Source organism: Papaver somniferum, chromosome 8 (genome assembly GCF_003573695.1).
Source record: "Papaver somniferum cultivar HN1 chromosome 8, ASM357369v1, whole genome shotgun sequence".
NCBI classification, from domain to species: Eukaryota; Viridiplantae; Streptophyta; class Magnoliopsida; order Ranunculales; family Papaveraceae; genus Papaver; species Papaver somniferum.
In genome coordinates, this window is record NC_039365.1 from 89,064,720 (window position 1) to 89,081,754 (window position 17,035).

General features: G+C 33.6%; 1 protein-coding gene across 1 annotated transcript; it reads left to right on the top strand.

Annotated features, from left to right (window-relative positions):
- Positions 1–10,466: 10,466 nt before the first annotated feature.
- LOC113301964 (probable transcription factor KAN2) lies at positions 10,467–15,958 on the top strand. The gene is made up of 6 exons (XM_026550795.1): positions 10,467–11,655; positions 11,815–11,891; positions 12,665–12,710; positions 12,839–13,004; positions 14,466–14,529; positions 15,236–15,958. Exons 1-6 carry the CDS (start codon positions 10,914–10,916, stop codon positions 15,356–15,358), a joined length of 1,218 nt encoding a protein of 405 aa, XP_026406580.1. The 5' UTR covers positions 10,467–10,913; the 3' UTR covers positions 15,359–15,958.
- Positions 15,959–17,035: the final 1,077 nt, after the last annotated feature.

Consider the following 17,035-nt stretch of genomic DNA (forward strand, 5'->3'; position numbering starts at 1 on the left):
TATGCAATGGGAAGTTCGCAAACTCAAACTCCTAGTGTACGCATACCTGGTATGTATACCCTAGACATTCGCAAACTCAGATCCCATGGGTATGCATACCTTCCCCATTCTCGAACTCAAAACCATGGGGTACGCATACTCGGTATGCCTACCTATATATCCTCATTCCAGAATTTCATATCACTAGGGTACGTGTATTGGGTATGCGTGCTTATCATGTATCCAAAATTCAGTATGTTCTGAAAACTCTCTTTAAAAAATTTAAAGCATTCCCTATGGTCATAGATAGTAAATATCATTACTAAGGTGATTTCCAAATGATCAACTTGAAATAAAAATAACTCATGAACAATAAATTATTCTTAACCAAGATTGTCAAGGATCTAGAACATCCATTGCTTGAATCATATTTCGAGAGATTTACCAAGACAAGCTTGACTCGAAATTTCTTTTTGCAATATTAAATCTACTAAAATCATATGACACAGTCTCGTAAAGATAGAATGGTAAATGTCATGAGTAAATATGATGGCTTAGTCTTCACATACATCTTTGTCGATGAAGTTCTCCGAGTACCTACTTTTGATCTTTAGTCTTCAATCTTCTAGGGTTATTCAAGGATGTTTCATACTCGACACCGTACTCTAATCCTAGTCCGAGACTTGACTTTAGTAGACTAGAAGTCAAGATATAGTTTTGTGCATCTAACATTGATAACGAGCTTGAGATAAAAAAAACTTGCGAGTTCGACCGAGCAGTGCTCTCCCTAAGCCTTTCTCAGACCACACTCCTATTTTACTTTCTTTTGAAGAGGAATGGCGGGGTGGGTTTATGATGACACTGTTTTAGGCTTTATGGAAATTTGGTAGCTCCTGGTTTAAAAGAGATGCAAGCTTTAAAAGATAACCTGAAAGTGTGGAATTGAGTTGTGATTAGAAAAATTGATAGGTCGGTGCAAGAAAACTCGGTCTCAGTTAAAAGCATTACTATTAGAATTACAACAGATTCTCTCAATGCTCAGCTTTTGGATGAACAAGTTGTTGCAGCTGCTGAATTTAACGGATTGACCAAAATGGATAATAAGTTCTGTAAGCAAAGGGCGAACATTAACTAGGTTGAAGAACACGAAAATAATACTTGTATCTTTCACAAGTACGAGTCTTCAAGTTCAAGAAATAAAAATTTCTCTCATCTAAAGACTCATGGAGTCATGACTAGAGTCAAATCATCAACAAAAAAGAGTTGGTAGGTTATGACCAAGTTTGTTTGAAAAAGAATTTTATTTGAGACCTCAATTAGATGATATGTAGTTTTCCTCAACCTCTCCATGTGACGCGAACAAAATTGAAGAAGAGTTTGCCGGGGAAAAGTGTCGAAAGATGTTAAGGTGTTGGGACATGATAAAGCTCCTGGCCCCGATGGTATGCCAATTTTCGTAATTTCAAAATATTAGAACTTTATGAATTCTGATATTATGCAGGTGATGCACGAGCTCCACTACAACAAACCAATTGATTAGAGTGCTAAAGTCAAGATTTTTGGTGCTAATCCCCAAGGTCAGAATCTTGAAAAAATTTCAGATTTTAAGCAGATAAGCCTTATGAGCATCATTTATAAAATTATCTCCAAGGTTGTTGCAACTAGCTTAAAATGGTGCTTCCTAAGTTATTAGTCATCAACAGTCAACATATGTACAAGGCGGACAAATCATGAATCACATCATTATAGCAAATGAATGCATCAATCCAACTCACCTCTACAAGAAAAACAACATTTCTTGCAAAACATATTTTCAAAAGGCTTATGGCAATGTTGTTTGGTCCTTTATTTATTATGTTCTTAGAAGAATGGGTTTTGGCATTAGATGGAGGAAGTTGATCGAAGTTGGAATTTCTTATGTGTACTCCTCGATTTTAATCAATGGTTCTTCTAATGAAATATTCAAAAGTACGAAGGATTTTAGACAAGGCGACCCGTTTTCACCCTTTTTATTTCTTGTTATTGCGGAATATCTTAATTTAATATTTTTTAAGGCAGCTCAACTTGGTTGGATTCAGAATTTTGGCATATCTCCAGGAGGTTCGAAAGTTATCCACCTTCATTTCTCTGATGATACATTGGTGTTTATTAAAAATGATCCAACAAGTATCTATCATCTTCACAATATTCTAATTTGGTTTGAATTCATATTTGGTCTCAAAATTAATTTTCATAAGAGTTCTATTATATATGGTTGTTGGTGACGTGGAGAACCTAAATATTTCTGCCAAAGTTCTAGGTTGTAAGATTCAAGTGTTGCCAACTAAATACCCTGGCCTTCATTTGCGAGAAGCGTACAGATCAATGAACAAGTGGAATAATGTGATCGAAAAATTACTAGATAGACTTTCAAGTTGGATCCTAATGTCTTTCTCATAGAAGAAAATTAACACTTATACATTATATTCTTACTCCATTACCAGTTTATGTCTTTTCCCATTTCTTGACTCCATTAAGCATTGTTAATTGAAAGAATTATGTGAAACTTTCTTTGGGATGATGGCGAAGAGAACAAGAGATATTGTTTGGTTTATTGGGATATTGTTACTGATTCTCCATATGAGGGGGTGTTGGGAAATTTATGGAGATTGTGTGGCTAATGAAGTGGTTATAAAAGTTTGGTGAAGTTGAATTACATTTATGGGAACAACTCGTTGCCCGTAGATATGGCACTGATGTGATCGGCTGGAATTCTAAGACCCTTAGAAATGCAAATGGTTGCAGCATATGGAAAGGCATCCAGAAACATATTGCAGATTTAGTTCTAATTGCAAGTTCATTGTGGGAGCGGTGAAATAATAAGCTTCCGGAGACACATTTGTATAGGTAGAACCCCTCTTGCAGAACAATTCCCTTATTTATTTTAGGCATCTTTACGCAAGGAGCTATTCAGTGGCGCAAATATACAATACTTCGAACATGCTTGGCCTTTGGGAATTACAAGGAGGAACCAAGATCACGTTATTTTTAATGTTGCAGGTCTTCTTTTTGCTTGGAAGGAAAATAATGAGGCCCTCGACAACACTCTAAATAAGAGGGTCTGGATGGATCACAGGAGTGATGAAGATTTCTCTGTTAAAAAATATTATCAATGACTTGTTCATCGCACCAATCCGTAAGTTGACATTGAGCGTACCTCATGCAAGAATCTTTGGTCGCAATTATGGCCCCTAAGGTGTGTTTTTTCTCTGGCTTGCTTCCAAAAAAAATATCTCACTCAAGACAATTTGTCCAATATAAAATAAAGAGTGTCAGTGAATACTTCTACCTGTGTATTAATGATGAAAAAACGTCTGGGATGTTTTTGTTCAAGAATTGAACATTTTATTGGTCACTTATCCTTCTATAAATATTGCTCTTCAGTCGTGGCCTCATCCCAAAGCTACATCCAGAAAAACTTATGTCATTAACACCCTACTGTCATCTTATGAAACTATGGAAGGAGAGAAATCGGCGTGCCTTGAACAATAAGTCTCTTTATCGCTCCAACCTAATTAAGAATATAAAATTCACCATTGCCTACTGGCTATATCAGCAACCTTTGTTCAAAGATATCTCTCTCCATCACTTTGTGCTTCGAAGGATCAACTACTTCAATCGATATATTAAAATTTGTTACAGATGGCGCTAGATAATCAGTTATAACGATCCCTTCGAGATTTTCAAATAAATAAAGTCCAACGAGACTGTTGTGATGTATTACCGCATAATATCACATTTCAAAAGCATGTTAAAAGCATATTTATCCTCAATTTTTCCTTATGAATGTAAATCTTAAGAGAAGATGCGATCTTAAGGAAACTAGTCCAAATGTTGGTATTAGTTCTCGCAATAATGTTGTTGATGATGTGACTCCTTTTTCTTTGAATGGGACTCGCTGGGCATATTTATCTGAGGACGAAGGTTAAATTTATTCTCAACGAGTAGGAACAGACAATGGATCTCTTTTCAGAAGTTAGAAATAATTGCTAATATTAATAAAAGCAGATTTAGTAGTCTAAACATGTATACTGATGAAAATAACTTATTATGAGTATCCAACATTTTCGTCATCGTCGTTATTGGAAAAAATGGTGGTAGAAGATACTTATTCTCCCCCATCAGATGATTCTCATCCAATTTTGCATGGTTTAAAGAAAAAATATACTAATACAAAACAAGGAATTTACTTGAAGGCTATTGAAAATAATTTTTTGATGAAAGCTTTGAATGAGCTAGTCGATGTAATTTCTCGTTTCTCCAAGCTTTTTCATTTTTATTTTTTCTTTCCACTTCTTTTTTCATGAGGTTCCGGCTTTACGTCCCCTCGTGGTTGTATTTTTCATTTCTTTTAATTAACCTTTTAGCTTTATAAAATTTAATAAATTATGTATGGGTTATTGAAGTTCATGGACGTAACTCACCTCGAAAACCGGCTTGTAAGGTTAGGGCTGTCCAAAGCTTATAAATTGCAGGATCTTAAACTTCATATACCATGCGGGATTAATAATCTCAACACACCCCATCACATGTGGCCTCATTGAGTCTAACACGTAGACAAACATTAAATTGAATAACGCGGGATAAAGTTGTATGTGGTCAAATGACCCATCACAAATTAGATGCTCTAATACCATATCGAAGTCCATGGAAACTTATCTTGAAAACCGGCTTATAAGGTTAAAATTTTCCAAGACTTATAAACAGCAGGGTCTTGAGCTTCCATACCATGCAGGAGTAATAATCTCAACAAGGGCATTAATTCTTTATCTTGTTACAACTTTTATCAATCATCACATCTGATTTCGCTCTGATTAGAATTTCCTCTTTTTTAAAGGTAAATGTATTGTGGTTTGTCTAAGGTTGTTTAGAAAAACAATTGTCGAACACATTTTATCACACACAAAAAAAATGGAGAAGAAAATCTTTTTAAGTTCTAGAGTTGAAGGTCTATCTATGCACAATTTGCAGAGGACATAAAACCCGCGGCTGGCGGAAGAAATACGATTTTTTTCATCGATGGGGAAGAAAGTATGAACATGATTAATAACTCTTTTGCCGACACTGTTTTTGACTGAAAAATATGCAAACGATGTGCGCGTTAAATACGAGGTGGTGAGTCATGAGTGAACTAGAAGTGGAAATATGTGGGCTCATGTTACAAGGTTGGCACAGCCACAGATACAAAAATGACACCGGTTTTGTTCTACTGGGCCTCTATACCCGGAAAGGGCCCATTTAATATATACATGTTTTTTGTATTTTGCTAGCTAATTCATTTTCCCACCTAGTTGTATTAATGGACGTATAAACTATAAACAACCTCTAGTAAGCAAAGAAGGCAAAAAGAAGAAGGGGGACAAAAAGAAAAACACAGTTCAGCAATTGTCGAAAATTCAGTTGTCATCAGATACTATAATCGTGTGAAATACATTTCATATTTTTTTCTTCCCCAAATTCAATTTAGATATATTCACCTACACATGAAACAAATTACTGTGAATTCATTTCTTTCACTAAACTTTTTTATGTTCCTTTGTTTATTGGATCCACTTATCTTTGAGAATGGATGAAGCATCACTTAATTTAGTAGATGATCTGGTTATCAAATGTAAAGGAAACTGATTCAGCTATTACTGTGAGGTCATCTGTCTCATATATATTCTCCTATGTAGGGTAAAGGTCCTAAATCATATGTGTAATAACACCCTAGTCCATATACAATCAATCTTTAAGCAGAATTTGGGCAAGCTGCAAGGTGCCCTAGTTCAATGGTAACCATGTACGAGCAAATTAAGCCTACTTGCTCAGGCGCGAGAGCTAGTAGTACTGGAATTTATTTGCTAAAGAGGAGAATCTATGTTGTATGGATCTGCTCCTATATTATTTATAGTACATTATGAACTATGATTTTGGGCATACCGAAATCTTATTAGGCATACTGAATAAAGACAAAAAAGGATGTGAAATAACAAAATCAGAAATCTCCTTAACCAATTTTTTTTAATGGCAAATCTACCCTTTACGTATTAGTGTTAGTAATCTGGACTAGTGATTAAAACTTTTGTTTAGTGATTAAGATAATTTTTAGAGTTATAAAGGTTTGTTTAGATGAAAAAATTTGGGGAAAAAAAATCAAAGTTTTTATTGAGAAGGAGAAAAGGAGAAAGTGAGAAAAATTTTCTTCTTGATTCAATGGAGGATGAGGAGGGTCATTCTTTATCTAAAAAATCTAGGAAAATACATATCAACTACAACAATGATCCATAAATGGCTGATTTCTTAGATTGTGAGAATGATTTTACACAAACTCAAACTCAAGAAGATGATTTTTATGAGCCAAATCCATATGATGAATACATATATGAGGAGCCCAATGCTTCTAACACACATGTACACTTCTATTTTATGTTTAATCTCACTTTTGAAGCTTGAAATCATCAAAAAATTGTATTTTTCATCATGGTTCGGCGAACCAGGACTATGTTCGGCTTAAAATATAAGCCAAACCCACTAAATTGATGAACAGTTCGGCTAGTTGAATTTGTTAACGTTATACGCCGAACCTTCATTTTCCAACTTCCAACCTATTTGCAAGATCCTAGTTCGGCTTATATTAAAGTCTAATAACAAGCCGAACTTATTCCTGAGAGTTAGGTTCGGTTCTCACTCTAAATATCGTATCAGCCGAACTATATATTTTTCCAAGTTCGACTCATATTCAAAAAATCACATCAGCCGAACATGATACTGATTTTCCATGAAACACTTAAATTCATACACATTTAGGGGTTAGGCTTTTTATTACATATGTTTTCTATTGTGCAGCCTTTTCATAGGATGAACCAAACAAAAAAAGTGGAAATTACTAAAAGTGTTAAGAAAGTGAAGTCTAATGATGGAAAATACCAAGGTCCATATTAAACTCATTAAAATAAATTAGATCTTATCTTCAACTTCAAGAGAATGAAAAGACAAACACAATGCAAAAAGAATAAGGTCATTCCGACATCGGACGAAAAAGTTATGGCAAAAACAAGATCGAAAAACTTGAGTGTGCAAAGAGAAGGTTCGGCTGATAACTCAACAACACGAGCTAGCCGAACCTAGAGCCTGCACATCAATATTTTCGAAGTGTTTACAGAGAGAGGTTCGGCTTAAAAGTGATCTAATCGAGTCAGCCGAACCTGAAAACCACCTGGGATAAATTTCACTTCTCAGGTTCGGCCGGGAAGGTTTGCAAGGTATTAGCCGAACCTGATATTGTTCTGGGACGTATTCAATACACATTTTGGGGTTCGGCTAAAAATTGACATTTACAGTTTAGCCGAACTGTTCATAGACACTTTCAGGGTGAAATTTCAAGAACAGTTCGGCTCAAAACTCAACTCAATTATCAGCCGAACCCGCTACTGTAACCATCAAAAACCTTAAGTTTTTAGCAATTTAACCCATTCAATCCATGAAAAACAACAAATAAAAGATTGGGTTTGTAGGGAATACCTTCTTATCCTCATTTCAGTATTTGGAGCTTCAAATGGTTGAATTTCTGATTCAACTTCCGGTTCAATTATAGTTTTTACACCTTCATCTTTAATTGGTTCTTCTTCTTTAATTCATGGATTGGAAGAGGATTTAGAACACCTGTTGTTTGCTTTTTTTTTGTACGATCCATTATATAGTTCAATTTAACCGATGATCGAATTTTCATGAATCGATAATTAATTACAGTGATGAGAAAAAAAATCTGAGAAAAAAGGAAGGTGGTTTAGCTGGAGGAAGAAGAAGAGATGTTTATGATAGTTTATTTTTTGATTTTAGGTTCAAGGGTATATAGGTAAATTGAACTACCCAATAAACCCCCCTTATAAGATCACCTAGGATGGGAAAACTATTTTGTATGCCTTGAAAGTTTTTGGTATGTTTAAAATCATAGTTCTACGTTATAACTGCATTATGATCTTTTCTATCAACAGCCATGCATGGACTAATTAAGAACTGGTAAATTGAGAGAAAAAGGCGTTATATTGTTAGCATGACCATTACTTAAAACGGAACTAAAAATCCATAATACGTTAATTTTGTCGACTAATTTTTCAAGCACATAGTACAAACTTTTACCTTTTTTTAATTATTGATCGTTTGTAAGCAGGTCAATGCAAGCCGTAAAAATTGGAGTCACAAATTAGAGGTGGCATGGCTTGAGCTTAGTTAAGTTTTTGAATTTCCGAAGATGTTGATATTTCAAGGCTATTTTTTCATGATTTATATGAGCTACTAGGGCTGATACTGTTTCATACAGGACAAAAACATCCTAAGCGATGCTGACCGTTGGATCTCTAAATGATATCAGCCTATATAAATCATGTATTTTTTGAAGTAATTTTAGCCCTTATAAATTTAATTTTCAACACATCCCACTGCTTTTAGCCGAAGTAGAATTCTTCTTACGTCGCGGGATGGACCAATATTATGCCTGCAAAATTTGACGGGAATAATTCTGTAGAAGTATGTGATATAAGAAGTTACATCCTAACATATATACCATTTCGATACAACCCTGTTATAGGTGCGGCATGTTCCATTAGAGGGGCGGAAAGTATGATAGCAATGTCCCTCTTATTGGTTAGGGGGCGTCCTATAGGGGCTGTAAATTGACTAGATTACCCTCTCCAATTTTTAACCTAATGGAATCAGAAAAATCAAAAAACTTTTTTGATTTTTTCATCTTCTCTTCTCCTCCTCCATTAAAATTGAAATTTCATCGTCCTCGATTAATCAGCGATATGAAAAATTGATAATCGTTGATTGAAAACTATATTTCGAAAAGACCCAGTTAGGGTTTAGTTTATTGTGTTTGATTTAAGTTAGTTTTGTATCAAAAAATAAGGGTTTTGGATTAAAACTGAAATTGAAATTTCTGTGTTGCATGTGAGTTACGGTTGGTAATAACTCCAATTGGAACCGTAACTATAGATTTGGTTGATGTTACGGTTCATTTAACTCAAATACCAATCGTAAGTTCTTGATTTTGAGATAAAATGTTCAGTTACGATTTTTTTTTGCAACCGTAAATTACTTACGGTTGGTCTCGTTACTTAAGTTACGAACCGTAAGTTGTCTTGGATGTTTCATTTTCTTTTTACGGTTTGTAATTGCATCACTGTTATCAACCGTATTTGAGTTACGACTTGTAACTCAAATAATCTTACCAACCGTAGGTTAGTTACGGTTGATCTCGATTCATTAGTTACCAACCGTAATTTGTTACGGTTGCTATATGTTGTCATTCTACCAACCGTAACTTGTATTACGATTGGGTTTTCCCAAAATTGAACCAGTTACGGTTAGCATTCGATACTTCTCAGTTACGGTTGGTAACGAGCTAAATTCCAACTGTAAGTTCTTCTGAAATTTTAAAAGTTTAAATTTTTTTTACGTTCTTTAGATAATTTTGAGCGACAAAAAGCTAATGAGAACTAATTTAGAGATTCACCCATCTCAAATTTGTCACTGGAATCACTCATTTTGGTTGAGTGAATCAAAATTTAGGGTTTCACAAATATCATAAAAGTTTTTCTTTTCTTCTCCTTTAAATTTTTTTTAAACTCTAAAAATCTGATTTTGATTTGGTTTAGAGTTAATATAAGTGAAATTTGATTATCAACACTAAACTAGTTTATCAACACTAAACTATATAAGGGTTAATTAGTCATTTTCAGTTTTTTTTATAAGTGGCACTTCGAATTACCATGTAATGATCTTTTTTGTCCTATTCACTGCAGCCCCTCCAGTGGAATCCGCCGCACCTTTAACATGATTGTTTTGATATAATGAATAATTTGTTTAACTACATCTTGTAGTCTCCAAAAACAAAAATGTGGCATTTAATGGGAGGGTAATAAAGTTTTGAAGATGACAGAGAATTAATGAGTTTGATGCATGAGAATGAAAGGAATCTATAAGAACAGAAAATGTTGATATAGATTGAGAGTGGGTTCTTGGTTTCAACCTATGATTAGAATTAGCAAAGTATAAACACCTAAAGGCTAATCAAGTCAAATCTTTAAAGCAATAGAGAATTAGGGTTTTTAGAAAAGAACAACAACCAAACTTTCAATTCAATGAATACGAGAGAAAATTGTAAAGAAAATAGAAAATAGAAAGAAGAAATAGATGGTCAGATAGATAGAAGGGAAGGTACACCTTAGTGGTTGAGAGACAAACCCACACGTTAAAGCTTACACTAAATTTTTTTCTTTTGTCTCACAGAAAACAAGAAAAGATGAAGAGAGTGAGTGAATGAGTGAGTAGTAAAAAGGAATCAATAAGTCTTAAGCAGCTTATAATTTTCCCTTTTTTCTTTTTTTTTTTTCATCTTTTTCTTCTATCTTATTCTTACTCCCACGTCCACAAAATAAAACATCCTCATCTCTCTCTATATACACTCTCAACTCTCTCTCTGCTCTCCTTCCGAGCTAGCTCTTACTAAGTGTCGTTGTCTCACATATACTTCACACAAACAAGCAAAGACACACACAACTATTTCACTCTACAAACTTGTCATATCTTTCTTTTCTTTCTTCCTTCCTTTCTTTCCCATCCTTTTGAAACCCAAAACTATCAAATTTCTTCAACCACCCTCAAATTTCATTCTCTCATCTCAATCAAAAACCAACTCCAAATTCCTAGCTATAGATGGATAGATAGATAGATAGATAGATAGATAGAGAAGTTTTCACAAATTTTATGATACCATTTTCTTTGTTTAGTTTATCAACAAAAACAAACTAGCTAGTATTAACAATCAAAGAAGAAGAAGATTACTAGCTTAGGCATATCGTGTTGGTTAGGTTTGGTGTTCTATAAGAGTAGGAGTAGGAGTAGGAGTGGTGATGGAACTGTTTCCAGCACAACCTGATCTATCACTACAAATTAGTCCTCCCAGTAGTAAACCAACATCTAGTTGGAGAAGAACAACAACAAGAGATGATGATGACGATGAAGAAGAAGAGATGGATCTAGGGTTCTGGAGAAGAGCACTGGATTCTAATAATACTGCTTCGACTACTGCTGCAAAATCTGATACTTCTTTTGAACTTTCTTTAACAAATCATAATCATAATCATCATCATCATCCAACTAGGGTTTCAACAGAATCTAACTTTAACAATCTTCATATTAATCATCACCAAGGAAATCTTATCCAACCTCATCATCAACATCAAAATCATCATTTTCATCATCATAATCATAACCAACAATTCCAACAACATCATAATCATCAACAAGCTTATTATCAACAACAGCAGCAGAGCCAGCAATCATTTCATAATCACAGTCATCATCATCATCATCAGGAACTAGGTTATTTAAAACCCATAAGAGGAATTCCAGTTTATCATAATCCAAATTCTTCATTTTCTTTTGTTCATCAACAACCATTTGATACTTCTAACTCTTCTCCTTCAAGTACAACTACTTCAACTTCTTTTCAATCCCAAAATCATCTTATGAGATCAAGATTTTTAACAAGATTTCCGGCTAAACGAAGTATGAGAGCTCCTCGAATGCGATGGACTACTACTCTTCATAATCGATTCGTTCATGCTGTTGAGCTCTTAGGTGGTCATGAAAGTAAGCTAGCTTCAACAACTGAATTAACAATCCAGCTATTTACTTCTCTAGGTTTATTTATTAGATTTCTTATTCCCTCCAGCATTACTTATTAATTAAACTATTTCAATCAAGTTTGGTTTATTAATTAGATTCTTGGTTTTGTTTTGCGGTTTTTAGGGGCTACACCAAAATCAGTACTTGAACTTATGGATGTTAAAGATCTCACTCTAGCTCATGTTAAATCCCATTTACAGGTATATTAATAATCTCTCTCTGACCTCTTTTCACATATGGGTTTTAAGTTCTTAACTTTCTCAAGCTAATGGGTAGCACAAACTCTCACTCTTTCTCTCTCTCTAAAACTCTCTTGGTTTATTATTCTTGTGAAGACTACAACAGTACATGGGGTGTGTGTATTGGATAATTGTCATTTGTCAATACAAACAGACATTGTAAGAATCAAGGTTTCTATCTATACATGGGGTTTCTCAAAAAGAAAATAAAAAATTTCGCAATAAATACTTTTTTTTCTCTTGATTTGAGATTTGTGCAAGTTAACAAGCAGCTTTTTACTTGGTAGAAGAAATCATTTCTAATAAAAGAAGTAAGAAAAAAAGTGAGTCAAGATGAGATACATATATGTAAGACAAAGCCCTGAAAAACACTTCAGAAGTGGTACTACTGGTTTAGAAACTGAGTGAATTAATCAAGACCTAATTTGTTTTCATATAAAATATAATAGAAAACAGAAACATATTATTTTTTGGTTTCTCTACTTTTGCAGTTTGCAGAAATAAGAAGAAAGTACAATTTGTTAATTATTTCTCAATGATTTCTTCATCCATTGGGTTTCTAAATCTTCCATGAAACTCATACATACATCTATCACTCACAGAATGTACTATACCTTTATATTTATATACACTAGTTAAGTTAAATAAACATTAGTAGGTTCTAATTGAGAAATAAAATATAGTAGTATATTTTTAGATTATAATGTGATCAGTTGGTTTGTTTTTGTTTGTAGATGTATCGAACGGTAAAGACCACCGACAGACCTTCCGCTTCTTCGGGTAATCAACTATTTCTAATATGAATACTAAATTCCATACGTTCATCAAGTTTCTGCTTTTTATCGTTTGATTATAAAATATATAAGAAATTGGGCATGAAATTTTGTTCTTCGTTTTTGTTTTTTTAGGTCATTCTGATGGATTTGAAAATGGGTCAGCCGGAGAAATATCTAACGATGTCGCGCTTGATATTCAGCATCCTCGTGTATCTGAACTATCAGTGCAACATGGAAGACCAAATAATAACATGAACCAAGATCAAGATTATTGCAGTCTCTGGAGCAATTCCTCAAGGTACTGCAACATTTAAATTTTTCTTTTGTAATCCGAGTACAGGTACTTCCCGGTAATTAGTTCGAATCCTTATTAGAGCATAAAACTAAAGATAGTTGGGGTGTTAAGTGGTTAGTTTTCATTTTTCTATATGGCCAGGTTCAAATTCAATGAAGCTATATATATATATATATATATATATATATATATATATTCATGGGCAGTAAATACTGATTAATAATTACTGATTGCTTCAGTTTATTTAATCATATTTAAGATTTGTGTATTAATTCTTGAAAATTGAAGGTACTAAGTAACATGCTTTGAAATAGTGCCTTTAATTTACTTCATCACTGGAAGGATGGTTATACCTATAGATATTTTGTAAGACCTCTCTAAGTAAGTGTACCGTGTACGTACGTATTAGTTATGAGAGCAAATATATGCTGTAAAAAAAACAAATGAAATACCTAGAAAGGCAGTTGTCGAGCCATTAGAAAGTCTGGTCCAGTTGTTATTGGTCTATCTATATATGTTGGTTAGGATTCTCCATGTATGCTTGACTTCGATAATATAACTTAACCTTCGATAATATAACTTAACATACCGAGTGGTGAGTTTGTTTTGGGACTTGGTGAATCAGTTCACTTGAAAGTAGGTGTTTCCTTTATTCAGTCCGTGATTATATGGAACCAAGACTTGGTAGATCGGTTCCGACTCTCTTTTACCCAAGAATAGGTACAGACAACAGGTACAAGTCCATGAAAAAACATGAAAAACATATTCCACTGTAGTAAGGCACTGCAGTTTTGATGTTACGACTGTATAAGACGCAGTACTATGTGAATATTATACTTTAATGTGTTTTGGCATGCCATGAGTATCTATACACAATGATCACTAAAAGAACAAATACCATATCTTAGTTTTGTTCTATGTCTGATATCAGGCAAATATGCATGGAAACCCTAGCTAGCTACCTATAATGGGGTAATAATCTAAATCTAACTTATGTAGATGTTCAAAAGCACGTACGAATAAAACAATCTCTTCATACCAATATTCCAAAACAAATGATGATGATGATGATCCCATATATATATATATATATATATATATATATACCCTGAGATGAAGAAAGTCTCTCTTTCATCTAGATTTTGTGGGTCAATTAGGGCAAAGCACAAGGGTCCCCCATGCATAATATGTTAGAGAAAACTTGGTTCCAAAGCTAACGCCTCTGAAATTTCCTTCTTGTTTCTTATTACGGATAATGGGTTATCACATGGGAGAGATTATTGATATTCATCAACTTTACTTTCAATCAAATCCAAATGATAAGGCTAAAGATTATGTTTAAATTATCAAGTTAATTGTAAAATAATGATATCTTTCTTTTCTTAGTTTTTGCTTTTTGATTTTTTCATGCATGGCTTCCACTGATTGAAATTATTCGCTCTATATACTGTTTGTTTTTTGCAGTAGAGAAGCTTGGTTGCATGGCAAAAGGAGAGATCATTTTGGAGGGACTGCACCCCCTTTTGAGGTACCCACTTAAACACCCTAACTTACTTTCTCCACAAAAGCAAAGAAAAAAAAAGTAAAAGATTAAAACCTAGAACTGCAAAATAGTGTTCCCCTCATATGAAACTTTTTTCTTTCTATAAGAATGAATATATAAAGAGTCAAAAGTTAAAGAATCATATCTACTAGTTCCCTTCTCTGTCTCTAATCTTTTAACTCCGTCAACATATCAAGCATTCAAGCAAGAAGAGTGAAGAAAGACAAAAACCTTTCAAAGAGGGTAGTTTGCTAAAGAGTATCTTGGCCATCTCCCATGACCAAACATAAGTCAATAATAGTGATCACTACAACATAGAGTCAAGGTTAAGTTTTACTTATAGAAAGACGAAAAACAGGGTTACATATAAAAACTACACTAGTCGATCGAGACGTTACCTCAATAACTGAACAATCTGTAGCAGTGATTCCCATTAAACTTAATCAAGGCAAAGTTTTGATCAATATTCGATTTGGGTTGAAAAAGATGTCAATGTATGAAATAGGATATGCATTGAGAATGGTATACATTTGTTTCAAATTACTATCAAATTTCCTTGGTCAAAATATTGCATTGATTTTGATTTTTAGGTTTTCATCAACACACCAAATAGGTGGTACTGCAATATTTTACTTTCTATCCATTTTTATTAACTTCTTTTTGTTTTTGATTCTTTTTTTCCTTGTGACAGAATGATATTGACCCGAAGTGTTTAAGCCAAGAGAGAGTATCAGATTTGAACTCAACAGCAAGTCTTTTAGGGACTAGCCCCAAGAAACCTAACTTGGAGTTTACATTGGGCAGACCCCATTGATGATGATTTTAATGATCATTATTATATGATGATGATTTTGTCATGACTTACTGCTACTTACACTTACTACTCATTTTGAACTCATTATATAAAATCTATGAGAAGATCAGTATGGTTGATGTTATAGGAATCAGGTACCCACTTCATCAAAAATCAGAGAAGAAAAGAAAGAAAGACAAGGAGACAAAAGAGACAGGAAAAGAAAAGGAAAAAAGAAAAGGGTTGAAAGAAAGAAAAGTTGAAGTCATTCTTCCTCTAGCAAAGCTGTGTAAGACTACCTCGTGAATTCCAACATATTATATAATAATATTATAATATTCTCTTAAGGTAAATATAATGAAGAAAAAGAAAATCTACATTGATTTTTATATGTTTTTGCTGTTGCAAAGGAATGAGAAAAAGAATAGAGGAAAAAGAAAGAAATCCAGAGATCATTATTCTTCAACTCTTTAAGTTAAAGTGTTTTATGAGGGAAGAAGAGATCTTACTTTTGTTTGTTGTAATGGAGGATGAAGAACTTTTTTTCCATTTTGTAATGGGGCCTTTTTTAAGTTTCCTGTAACAATTGGATTTTATAAATGTGGGTTTTGGTTCTTTTTTTTTTCTTTCTTTTCTCTGCAATCTTTGTTTTGTTTGTAATTTTTGCTTTTCATCTTTGTTAAGCATTTGCACGTGACTTACTTTAATTAGTCTTTTCTTACAAAGGGATAAAGAAAAAGAAGAAAGAAATTTTTGCTGAAATAGGTGGTGAGTATATAGAAAAGTATACATAGATTATATAGACTATAGGAATGTTGGTTTATTCTCTATAGGGTCGTTTTGGGAATATTAGCTTTTTGAAGACTTTATTGTCACAAAAATCAAAATCAAACTAATCTAATCTAATCTAAATGTTTTAGTAGAAGTTTATTGGTTGTTGAATGTAACCATCTCTTCTACTCTATGCTGTGACTTACGCTGAAACTTGATAAATTACCAAGAATTAATGTTCGTCATAATCTTCTATTGCCGACGGATTTAGAGAAGACAAGAGACTGGTTTTCTTTACTAAGAACAACGACAACAACATAAATCTGATTGTTGAAATGATGCCAAATCATGTGTATAAATAGTTGTAGATTAATTAATTATGTTGTCCATCAAACCAAATGAAGTACTCAAGAAATTGATAAGTAGGTTTATGTGAAATAAAACAAATTGAAGGTTCAGGCTTAAATGACAGTTGGTCCACCGATTAATTTTAGGCCATAAGGAAGCATGTTGGGCGGATTATCATATCTGGTAAGGATAAAAGAAAAAACGAAAACTGAACTATCTCTCTCATCACCAGCAGTGATGTTGTGCCGAGAAGTAACATATCCTGCAATCTGCATCATGTTCGGAATATTCCAAATGACTTGATGAGTATATATCAAAAATGCATAGACATGGAGTTTTTAACTGGCCAAATTAGCTCCATTTTCTCTTGAAATCCCATCCATGTATGCTACATATATTAATTCTTTTCCGTAATCTTGAAAATTCACGTTACATTCTTGCATGAAATGGTTTGCTGCTTTTTCTTAAAACCTACTATATTTGTTGTTAAATATACTGAAAATTTTCAGTTTTTGTACCCCAAATAGGAAGCCAAAGTTTCAGAAGGGGACTCACAGAAATGTTTCCTCCATTGGGTCT

What these genes read in the sequence shown, in the direction of transcription:
- LOC113301964 (XM_026550795.1), top strand. Translation starts at nt 10,914, where the DNA reads ATGGAACTGTTTCCAGCACAACCTGATCTATCACTACAAATTAGTCCT. An exon ending in GCTCTTAGGTGGTCATGAAA is followed by an intron (nt 11,656 to 11,814) that starts GTAAGCTAGCTT and finishes TGCGGTTTTTAG; the next exon opens with GGGCTACACCAAAATCAGTA. An exon ending in CTCTGGAGCAATTCCTCAAG is followed by an intron (nt 13,005 to 14,465) that starts GTACTGCAACAT and finishes TGTTTTTTGCAG; the next exon opens with TAGAGAAGCTTGGTTGCATG.